This window comes from Anguilla rostrata, chromosome 1 (genome assembly GCF_018555375.3).
Source record: "Anguilla rostrata isolate EN2019 chromosome 1, ASM1855537v3, whole genome shotgun sequence".
In the NCBI taxonomy this organism is placed as follows: Eukaryota; Metazoa; Chordata; class Actinopteri; order Anguilliformes; family Anguillidae; genus Anguilla; species Anguilla rostrata.
The window spans coordinates 26,304,205-26,316,468 of NC_057933.1; the positions used below are offsets into that span (position 1 = coordinate 26,304,205).

General features: G+C 41.5%; 1 protein-coding gene across 1 annotated transcript in view; it reads right to left on the reverse strand.

Moving 5' to 3' along the window:
• Positions 1 to 12,264, reverse strand: part of kif26ba (kinesin family member 26Ba) — a 119,032-nt gene that overhangs the window by 14,443 nt on the left and 92,325 nt on the right. Inside the window, exons 6-10 of the mRNA XM_064332164.1 lie at positions 8,353 to 8,565; positions 7,815 to 7,908; positions 3,545 to 3,807; positions 1,861 to 2,044; positions 450 to 609 (exon numbers count right to left, since the gene is read on the reverse strand). Coding sequence (XP_064188234.1) covers positions 450 to 609; positions 1,861 to 2,044; positions 3,545 to 3,807; positions 7,815 to 7,908; positions 8,353 to 8,565 — 914 coding nt within the window. The remainder of the gene's footprint in view (positions 1 to 449; positions 610 to 1,860; positions 2,045 to 3,544; positions 3,808 to 7,814; positions 7,909 to 8,352; positions 8,566 to 12,264) is intronic.

The following is a 12,264-nucleotide window of genomic DNA, read 5'->3' on the forward strand; positions in this document are numbered from 1 at the left end:
TCAAACAGTCCAAAGTAGGAGGTGATTTCACGCTGAGCGTTTTTCTGTATAGGGGTACACATAGGGTGGATGGCTATTTATGTGTGTACCCAACAGTTACCTAACAGTATGAGTATTTCATTCTCTTTTGCTTAACTCATTTCTTTGACTTACTTGTAGGGGATTTGCTTTACTCTAACAGTGTTTGCATGACTTGCTTGTTGGGGATGTACTTAACTCTAACAGTGTTTTTGACTTACTCATTGGGGATGTACTTAGCTCTAACAGTGTTTTTGACTTACTTGTTGGGGATGTACTTAGCTCTAACAGTGTTTTTGACTTACTTGTTGGGGATGTACTTAGCTCTAACAGTGTTTTTTATTTACTTGTTGGGGATGTACTTAGCTCTAACAGTGTTTTGGACTTACTTGTTGGAGATGTACTTGGCTCTAACAGTGTTTTGAACTTACTTGTAAGGGATGTGTTTGCTGCCGTTGACTAGAGCCAGGATGACATTTCCCAGGGCAGAGAGAGAGAGGCAGAGGCCAGTGGAACTGTCCCGGGTCTTACTTAGGACCTTCACACAGCTGCCCAGGTCTATCAGGTGCAGTCTGCTCCGCCCACCAGACACTGCGAGAGAGTGAAAAAAAAAGAGAGAAGAATTAAGGTTGAGTCAGGATGGAATGTTAAAGACTGTACCGTCAGAATGGAATGCAAAACACAGTAGAGTCAGGGTGGAACATTAAAGACAGTAACACAGGGATAACATGTTAAAGGTAGTAGAGCTAGAATGGAATGTTAAACACAGTACAGTCAAGATGGAATGGATTTTGTAGTAGGGAGATATGCCACTACATGAATATCTGGTTCCACCTCCAGGGGGCGACTATGAGCACTAAAATTGAGTTACAGAGTAGAATGAATGGACGTCAAGGTAACGTGGTGCGGCTTTCTCTCTATGGGCTTTGGTTAAACACTGTAGAGTCAGGGTTGAATGTTAAAGACAGTAGAGTCAGGATGGAATGTTAAAGACAATAGAGTCAGGATGGAATGCAAAACACAGCAGAGACAGGGTTGAATGCTAAAAACAGTAGAGCCAGGATGGAATATAAAAGACAATAGAGTCAGGGTTGAATGCAAAACACAGTAGAGTCAGGGTTGAATGTTAAAGACAGTAGAGTTTGGATGGAATTTTAAAGACAGTAGAGTCAGGGTTGAATGCAAAACACAGCAGAGTCAGGGTTGAATGTTAAAGACAGTAGAGTTTGGATGGAATCTTAAAGACAGTAGAGTCAGGGTTGAATGCAAAACACAGCAGAGTCAGGGTTGAATGTTAAAGGCAGTAGCGTCAGGATGGAATGCTAAAGACAGTAGAGTCAGGGTTGAATGCAAAACACAGCAGAGTCAGGGTTGAATGTTAAAGACAGTAGAATCAGGATGGAATGCTAAAGACAGTAGAGTTTGGATGGAATCTTAAAGACAGTAGAGTCAGGGTAGAATGTTAAAGACAGTAGAATCAGGATGGAATGCTAAAGACAGTAGAGTCTGGGTGGAATGCTAAAGACAATACAGTCTGGGTGGAATGCTAAAGACAATACAGTCTGGGTGGAAAGCTAAAGACAATACAGTCTGGGTGGAAAGCTAAAGACAGTACAGTCAGGGTGGAATGCTAAAGACAGTAGAGTCAGGGTGGAAAATTAAAGACAGTACAGTCAGACCAGAATGTTAAAGACAGTACAGTCAGACCAGAATGTTAAAGACAGTACAGTCAAACCAGATTGTTAAAGACATTAGACTTTGGTGGAATGTTAAGAACAGTAGAGTCTGGGTGGAATGTTAAAGACAGAGTCAGAGTGGAGTATGAGGGTCAGCTGTACTCACTGCCTCCCTTGCCAGTCTTCTCCATGCGGTACTGGTAGATGTGCAGGGTGAAGAGCATGTGTGAGTTGCGCTGCTCCTCCTCATCACAGTCAGGCCTGCTGCTGCTCCGGGAGGCAATGGCAGCATCCAGGAAGAAGGCGGCCTTCTCTGCTGAGGGGGCGCGGAGCTCACTTTGATTCTGGAGCTGAGGAAGGAGGCAGGACTGTATTAGAGCAACAACTCACTGGCTGACTGAAAAGACTACCCGGCAGCCCTTATTAGTACAATGAAGATAACTGATTATTGAGATACACAGACAGATAGCTAAGTGCTGTCAGACAAAGAGAGCACTGTATTCAATTAATGAAGATGACTTGCTGATTGTCTGAGGCAGAAATGTAATGAATATTTGAGTGAGAACTGTGTTCAGCTCAGACAGGAACAGATCTGCACATACAGGGCCCAGCTTGTGCATATGGCGAACACACAAACTGAGCAGCTTCGTAGGGCCAAATCTACACCTGTGGAGAGTTCCTTTACTGACTGGGTCACCTTATATGGTTCAGTCTACTGTGGTTATCTGTGGTTAGCACTTGTACTTCCTTAGTCACATTATAGGGCCCAGTCCACAGCTGCAGTGAGCACATTTACTGACCGAGTCACTCTATAGGGCCCCGTGGAGGGTTCTTTTACTGAGTCACTCTATAGGACCCAGTCTACACCTGTGGTAAGCATCTCTACAGACTGAGCCACTCAAGACCCCAAGCCTCCCTTTTTATCTGAAGGCTAGATGGTTTAGGAAGCCATTAATAACCTAATTGTATCAACTAAAATCAACACATTAAATGAATAATATAATTTAGAGCAAATACCACAAGGTTTCCTGGCTAATTAAATGAAGGGAAAATGCCCAATATCATAAATTATGGCAGGGAGAGTGGGGAGAAGAAAACTCAAGGGAGGAACAGAGTGAACAAAGATGAGCTGATCCTATTATTCCAAGAAAAGATTACCACAGATTTGAAGAGGATTAGATAGACACGCTTGTCTCACATGACTAATCCATTCACAATGGAAGAGCATTTCACTTAAAATTGCTCAAAAATGTTTATATAAATTTGATCTTTATTAAAGATGAACCGAAGGATCACCCTTAATGACTGAACAGGAATATAGCCCAAAGGCATGAGATGGCAGCTGCATTAATGCAGGAAATGAAAAGATTTCAAATTACACAGATTAGGGAAGAGGTATATTATGCCAAATCCTCCCAGACATGAGTTGAAGGATTGGGAAAATCGCTGCTGCACTTTTTTTTGGGGGGAGGGGGGGAGGATTTTTTGGATTGTGGGTTCATAGCCACTCAGTCATACTAAGCCTGCATAGTCGAGTCCCCTGATACTTGTAAAGAATTTTTAACAAGAATCTTTCAAGTTTATGGAAATCACAGAGAAAGATAACGGCTGCTAGCATTATAAATGTGCTAGCACTTCATAATTCTAGTGATGGACTGTTCAACGAGTTACAACACGAGAGGTAGAAATATTTTACATGGTGTGACATGAATAATTATGGCACAACACAAGGGGATTTGGCATAAAATGATGACAGTGAATGAGGCACATTCCTGGAAAAAAAACTACATTTACAGAGTGCCTTGGTGATCCGTGTACTCCGACATACCCACATGACCTTAATTTCTTACCTGCATGCCACAGATGGGGTCCTCACAGAGGTAGACCCCAGGGGACTGGCCGTCCTGCAGGCTGCCCGTGGCCACCTCAGACAGCAGGTCCTTGAGGTTCTCGTCCTTGCCCCAGACCTCCACGGCGGAGACGCGCACCGAAAAGCGGGCGCCCGTCTTCTCCTTGCGCTCGTTGATGAGCTTGAAGAGCCAGGAGATGGCACAGGGGATGATGCCCAGGTTCTGCATGGAGTCATCTTTCCCAATCATGGTGTAGGACTTTCCTATCAGTCAAAGAGAAGAACAGCCTATCAGCCAGAAGCCCTCTCTCCTCCAAAGCCAACCTCACAGGTAGGGAGAAGGCTTTTAATGCATTTGTGTCATGAGCTATGTTTACAAATAGAATTATACAATTAAAACCAAATTAAAATTTTTATGCACAGTGTTCCTTTCACTAAAAAAAAAAATCAACATTCTTAAGTAAGAAATTTGTACTAATGGAAATGTGGCTACACTTGATATGAATCTCAAGGAATTCATTACAAGCAATCTTTTGTCAGACAGAAGATTGTCTGCTGTTTTAATTTAATTTTAGTTTTCATCACTGCACAGCACTTCACATTCTAGCCTTCCCTGCTCATTACTTCCCACGGTAATTAGCAGTATTTTCAAAATGTGAAAATATTCAACAGTGAGAGTGCATTATGACCAGTACAGGTCGAGCAGATCCCTGCAAACTTATCCAAAAGCCTTATCATGCAGCTACATTTTAGTAAGCACTATTACTACAAAAACATTTCTTTACTGTTTCAGAGTAGACCCACAAGCCCATGAACCCTTTACTCTCCAAATCTCATTCAGACAAAGAAGAAAGCTTTATAAAAAAATGTAAAAAAAAAAAATTAATAATTAGAATAATGCAGTGTTTTTCATAGTGTGCATACTGTGTATATATATATAAATATTTGGCCCACCTCCACCCCCCACACATATTGTTATAAATTTGATTATTTATTTGCAATAATCGTTTCTACTGATATATATTGTAACAAAGCAGCTACTGCAAAATATGAGCTTGGGGGTAATTTATCTGAATAACTCTGTCCCTCTCCCCAACCGTAATCCTAAATTTAACGCAAACCATAAACCCAAACCCAGTTTTCAACTATCTTTGTAATTACACAAGCATTGTCTTACAAAGCAATTGTATAGTGCTTGCTATTATATAGTATCTACTTACTTTTATTCCTTCGCTGTTCTTTCTTTATTTTCTCTTAATGTGGCCAGTGGCTAAAATGTTTTCATAGTTTATCCTCGATAAGATCTAAAATCTCAGCATTCCTCAGAAGATAGTGTTTCACAGAGCTTGTGGAGGCCTGATAATGCAAGATTGCGGTTCATGTGCTGCGGGATCGAATGCTGGCTGTGATATCACTGCCCCTTATTGCATTGCACGCTGTTAACTCTGGGAGATTCCGCAGGCACAAATGCCAGCCTTCAGTCTGTGTTTTAAATACGCACCCAGCCTGTCCTATTCCCATATGTTTTGCTCAGTATTTTTGATGGATGAAGAATAGAATGCTGAGCATCAGGAACACAGGTCATGAAGCAAACTCCATGTGAGCTGGCCTGACCCAGTTTCCTGCAGTGACTTACCCTCAGCCTGCACTCACAGTGCTTTCCTCATTCTCATCAGTGCTGGCCCTGGCCTTTGAGGGGCCCCAAGCAGGATTTGATTTTGGGGACCCCCAATTTACCTATCCCCTGAATTACATATGTGTTTTAGAATAATTAGGGGGCCCCCTTGCAGTCGCGGGGCCCTAAGCAGTGTCACTTATGGGTCAGGCAGACTCCTACACCAGGGTTCTTCAGCTACTTTTTCACTGAGGGCAGATTTTTACAAATGAAGCTTATTGGTCAAACATTTTCTATATACTATTTATAAAACTATATATGAATAAATAGTATATTAATGTGTAAACAATGTAGATGCATACTTGAAACACTCATAGCTAATGTTTACTATACTGTCTCTGGTGGGAAGTACACTGACTGTGTGCAGCTGCTGACCTGGACCTAGTCATGTTCTTTGATGCTTGTGAAAACTTTTTTCTTTCTTAATTATCAAAGGACCTTGAATGCATTAGTAGAATTTCTGTAAAATTGTTTAAAATGAGTTCAGTGATCATAAAAATGACCTCTTACATTTATGTCAAAGTTAAAACGGTTGTCGATTCAATCTTTAACTACATGATTAAAAATGTACTGTTGTGCCTGGAACTGAACTAGGTTAGTGATCGAAAGGGTTTTTGCCAGGTTTAAATTCTTGATGGTAGTACAGCCTTTGTACTCTTGAGTAAGGTTTTTGAGCAGGATGATATGCAAAAGTTATGTTGTGTAAATTGCTCTTGATTATGGTATTCAACAAATAAATTATGCAAAACTCACAAACAACATCCGTATATGGCACGTAGCATTACCTTTTACATCCGTGCCTTCAATTTCCTTTATTGTAATTTCTAAAACTCCTTCTGATTTATCTGCTAACCTCTTTATAGATTTTTGACATCTCCCATATGTCTCTGTGGTTTATATACATGTATACAGTGTGGAACATAAAAAATCTGTCATGTAAATCCACAAGACACAATGCCCTGTCAACCATAAAACCACAGGCCTTGATGTCATGTCCTGGATAAGGCAACACAGTAAAACCACAAAAAAATTGGTGTTGATATTACAGTTAAACTATATGCCTATGCCATATCCTATATAAAATGCCCAAGGCAACTTAACGTCCAAGTAGGCCTGCCTCCGCATCAAGACTCATTCTATCCACCAATCAGAGTAGAGCTGACACACAGGGCCCTCTTTTGACTTATTTGTTTAAAGATTGATGTCCTGTAATGTGTGGCATGTCCAAAAGCAAGTAATTCAATCAAGCCGTATTGAGGATGACGTAATGTGGTAGAGACTCAATTACCCCCCCCGCCCCCCTCACTTCTTCATTTACGTCGTGCTCAGACAGTCCATTACGGCTCCTTACTGTTTATTGATTTTTTTCAGGAACCAATGGGGCTGGTTTCATGGATCCATTGGTCTTGGGACCAAAGTTATTGCTCATCCACTTTGCATGTTTTGTTTGAGTTTTTTTTTTTCTTTCTTTTGTTTTGCTTGTTTCTGTTTTCCCCAAGCCTTGGTATATCAAGGAGGGCAGAAAGCCATGTGATTAACAATGTCCTGCGATCTATAATTCATCAGGCGGCTTTTTATCTATTTACCGTGAAGCAAAAGCTGAATAAATGATAAAAGCCCATCCAGCCACTCAAACCACTTGTCTTCGCTGTTAAGCACTGGGGGAGCACAGCTTATTTATTTAAGGTTCAAACAAAAATGGTGCCGTGTGGCATCTGTCAGCAAAAGTTCAAAGCTGATTGCATCTAGCTTTAAGCACCGATATCCTAATTTGTTTGACTTTCTTAACAGATGATCCCTGAATAAAAAAAACACACAAAGGTAATTGCAACCAAAATGACTGGCAGCGAACCATCTGGGTTCTTTATTCTTCTCCTAGGTTTAATTAACGAGGAAATGCCATCCAGAGAAATGGCTGCTGGCTAGGCCTTTGATGATACGAGGCTGCCGTCCGAGTGAAAGTTATGGAACAGACTGTAGCTGTAGTCCATTAAAGGCCAATAAGACACTGGCTTTTAAATATTTATAAGTTGCAATCTTAATTGTGTTTATGAATTATTGCCAGAGTGATTGACTCAAAAATTGATTAGGGCTGGTCATTTTTCTTTCCACAATAGGATACTGCCATGTTTGCAGTATATCTAACTATAAAGTTAGTTTCGCAGACACCTATTAAGCCTAGCTCCAGGCTAAACTCAATTTGTTATTTGTCCATGAAGCTGGATGATAATATTTCAAATTATGGCTATGGCTCACAGGGAAAAATCTGAAACATTCTAGTGCAGTTTCTAGGTCCTGATACAATGAGAAGACAAAAGCCATTTCAAAAGTTGCCTTTTAAATATAAAAAATGTATATGTAAAAGTATATATTTCAAGGTAGAAAAGTTGAAATACCACGGAAATTCCCTGAGGAAACCTGCTATAGTCATAGATGTGCTCTTCTCTTCCTGATGCACTATCCCTCCCCATAAAACAATCTGCCGAGGCCACTTATCCAAATGAACTCACAGCAGAGTCATAAAAGGACTAGCCCAGCCACTTCCACCTGTCCTGAGAGGACTAGAGCGATGCCAGGAGAGAGAGGAGGCACTCACCCAGTTTCGAATGCCCGAAGCAGAAAACGCAGCCGTCGGCTCCGTTGACCACGGACTGGATGACCTCGGCAACGGTGCCCGCGCACACTTCCGCCTGGCATGGGGGCAGAGAGGAAAGAGAGGGAGGGAGGGGGAGAGGTCACAACAGGATCACCCAGGCCTGGATATGACATGGATGATGTCAGATCACTGTAATAATGCTGTTGTTACCAGAGAGTGCCTTATTGACTTGGGAACACAGTAATATTTAATCTTGGGTGAGGAGAAATGTCGGATGAATACACCCAGGTAAAAATATATATTGAAAAATACCAGGCTGGGAGAATATACCAGAATATACCAAGGTAATCAGAGATAGAGAATGAGGGATGAATGATGATTTACAGGGGAAATTATACTGTGAAAAGAGCAGAAGAGGTAAGAGAGAGGTAACAGACGGCTCCACATCTTAGGAAAGGATGAGATTGCAGGACAAACGGACTCCACTCAAACAGACCCCACTCTGGCTGAGTCTGCACTCAAGGTGGCCCTCCTTTACCTGGGAGGCGTCGTGGGGGAAGGCGGCGTCGAAGGCGAACATCTTGGGCGGGACCTGACTGGCTCCGCCCCGTTTCTGCTGGGAGTTCTGCGGGCCGTTGGCGGTCGGGTCCATTATGGTGATCTGCTTCTTGCGCGGGTCCACCTTCAGGAAGGAGCTGGACCCGGAGGCGTCTCCGGGCTGAGCCGGGCAAACCCGCAGCATGACTTTGACCTGAAATGGATGCAAACGGAGGAGATTACGGACCCAGTTAGGCAGAATATACACACGTGTGGGGGTGGAGCAAGACTGGTGCAAAAAAGAATGGCAGCATTTAAAAAAATCAGTCATCACTTCTGCTGCCTTCAATTACATTACATTGCCTGTAATTAACATTATTACAAATTATATTGCGCAGAAATGGGGGGATCTTGTATTTCCCTAGAATGCCATTTAGAGAGATTTAAAACCTTTTTTGTCAGTGAATAACAGACAATAGATAGATAATCCATGTCAAATATTTCCATTATTTCATACTTTAGGCTTGCAATTCACCTCAGGTGCAAATTTAAAGCTGCAGCTGCTACATTAAAACCATACGAAAAAATGTTTCATTCGTAATAGATATCAATGTATATGCATAACTGTCTGGTATCTAGCTGTCTAAATCATTATTAGATGTCTCCTGAACCAAGAAGACTGTGAAACCTAATTTAAAGTGGTCATACTGTGTTTCTGCACTAGAAACATCCATTTCTGGAGCCGGCCCAAGGGTCAGTGAACATGGAATTATCGTCTTAGTCTACAGTCAGTAACACGGGATTCATGCTTATTTGCACCAAATAATAGGCTCATCTTCTCTCTACTTACTTTAAAAAAGACATGGCAAGTTATATTCAATTATAACGGTAACTAAGTATCCGTTAAGTATCCATTTAAATGACATGCAATACTGGAAAAGGGCATTTTGGTCCTCCTAGTATATAATCTTACTCAAAAATAGGCATTAGCATTAACATTGGTTTGGGCAACTCATTAACTTGTCGCATACACCTCTATTTGTCTGGTGGCTATCAATGCCTAATTAGACACAGATGAAGGTAAACTCAAATGCTTAACGTTTGTAAGACAATAGTTCAAGCACAGACTATAATTACAGGTCACTGTTCAGGTATAACTGATAATTAGCAAAAGTAGACAAAACCATTTCCATCTCCAGATCTTATATAAACTCACAAGATCACAGGTTTGTGAGATCAAATCGCACGTCTTGGGCTAACTTGCAGTTTCTAATTTTCTAACATGTAAAACAAAAACCTGTTGCTTTTGAAAATTACCCAGGATATACTTTCTCAGCATCCAAAACATAGGACTTTCCTACTCCAGTTTTTGCATCAGCTTACAAAAAAATCACATTATGTCTTCAGCTAAGACAAAGACCTGGATTCAAATAAACACTGAGCCAAGTAGAACACATATATCACCCTGCCAAAAGTTTTTAAAAAGCAGAATAATATTTCAGGTCTAAGCATCTGCTTTAATGCTGGACTACAGCGAACACTTCTAAGACTGAAGATGAAAGGGCTGTCTGAAGACGTCCATATGTCAATGCTTGTAGCTCTTTCCATTACCGTTGCCTGTAATGGAAAGCGCTACAGCATTGACATATAGACCGTGGGCAGTGGAGTTTATAGATCCCTGGAAAACACGCAGATATTCAAAGGCAACACCGTAATGTGTCAAATGGCTTCATCAGAGACCTAGAGCAAATGGCTGGATTCATCCTTTGTCTTTAACTTTGACTCACAAATGAATGGAAGAATTTGTTCATTCTTCACCAGAACAGTTTGGAAAGTTAATTATAGTGACTGTTGGTCTCACCAAACTGTATTCGTGAAGAAAGAACTGTGACAGTTTTATTTGTAGCCAAAGATGAAGGCTGATATTGCTCATATACAGGCTTGTGCCTATGACAGTGAAACTACTGTACTGAACTCACTCCTGACATTGTAAATGTAACCACTCCACCCAGTTACGAGATTTGTTAGTTGTTTACTGGGATATGGTCCAGCTCCAACCTCTGAATTTAGTCTAGGTATTCTCCACCTTGATACTTCTGGTCTCTCTCACACACAGATGCACAAATACACACATGCTCACCTATCTCTGACTGCACTTCCTGTATTTCATGCAATCATCACCTCCAACTGCACTTCCTGTGCACCCCACTGACAGCATTACCGGCCGCTCTTCCTGTTTGCTGTCTATGTAACTGACTATTCAGTGTACTCCCAATGCATCAATGGTTAATATTTCACCAGAAGAGATGAAGAAGAATAATCAGCAGTCCGCTATATGTAACAAATCTAAACTGTAGTGTCATTAAAAAGTTATTGTATATATCATGTTATCCCTGGACTATTTATTAATAATGACACTGACTGCATATATACAGTATAGTGCCTTTCAACTCAGGATCTGAAAGCATTTTGCACTGAAGTAGGGGAAGCACATCAATCCCCACCAAATTTCAGTGCCTACTGGGTGATGCATGGGAGTCTTTTTTTGGGCCCACAGCCTTCATCACACTTGAGCTGATGCAGAGGGAAGATTTACATAAGCCCATTAAGTTGGCAGGGATGTCACGAGGCCAAAGACCTGAGGTACTTGGGACAAAGTGAGTTATTTGTAAAAGGCTGTGGATCTCAAGAGCTTTCTACTTGTCTGAGCCTGTTAGCCTTATGACACTGGACAACTAACAATAAATCCCTGAAACCTAATGACATAAAATCAATGCAACAAACTACACGGAGCAAAATCCGATCGTGCTTCGACTTAAAAGAATCCCTCCTTGTTCTAGTGTTGACTCAACTAGCTCCCGTCGAAGGACATCGACCATCAATTCCTGTCTCCCCACATCAGCCTGAATAACAAATCATCGGAGGTGAGAGGCTGGCCTAGATTCAGTAAAAATTTTTCCCTTAACTTTTATTCACGGTTGAGTGTGCATAATTTTCAGAGTTAAGACTTCCTAACAGGTTTCCAATTCCATTCACCATGCACCAACTTTTTATAGTTCCGAAATTGCAGGACTGTACTCTGGGAAAGGTGGCTTTGTGCAGCGTTCTTCAGTGCTCATATCTTTCACTGCAGGGCAGCGATGCTGAGGCTTTTTTACCTGGGGACGGGCATCTCGGCTTTGTGTCTTTGTGATCTCAGAGAAGGGAGAGCGCTTCTGTGTTCGGCACGACTGACAGCTCCCCCGTTTCTCCAGAGGAGAAGCGCAGGCAAAATTGCCAATTTCACCCCAGTAATAGATTGTTTGGGTGCCTAACGGAATTGTAGACCGAGAGAACAGTGACCCCTTTCCTTTCACTGTTGCTTCAGTGGCTCAGATTTAATTTCTCTTCTTTTCTCATTATCTAGTACACAAACAAGCAATACTGAGATAATTAATATCTCAATTAATATTAAGATAGTTAATTATTACTATACACAGACAGTATATTCCTGTTTTAGAGATTTTCACAGACCATAGATTTTACAATCCTTTTTCATTAATTCATATCTGTTAATATCTGTTCAGTCCTCCACTTGACCCTGTAACTAGTCATTCTCGGTGCCCAGTATCCACCTTTAGATGGATAGATCGATAGATAGATGACAAACACACACACACACTCACACACACACATACATAGTTGTACACAGATATTCAGAAGATGTGGGCCGTTAGTTCCAATATTATCTTCACTAAGATTTCAACAAGTACTGCGAGCACGCGGAGACAAAAGCCTCTAGCGGAATCACTTTGCGGTGAAAAGGGCCAGGGTTCATTGAAAGCACTGGTCTCAGACGGGGCGAAGCACGCGTAAATCTGCGCTGTCTGCTCGCCCCTCCTTTCGTCTTGGGCTGGGGAATAATGGGCGTCTG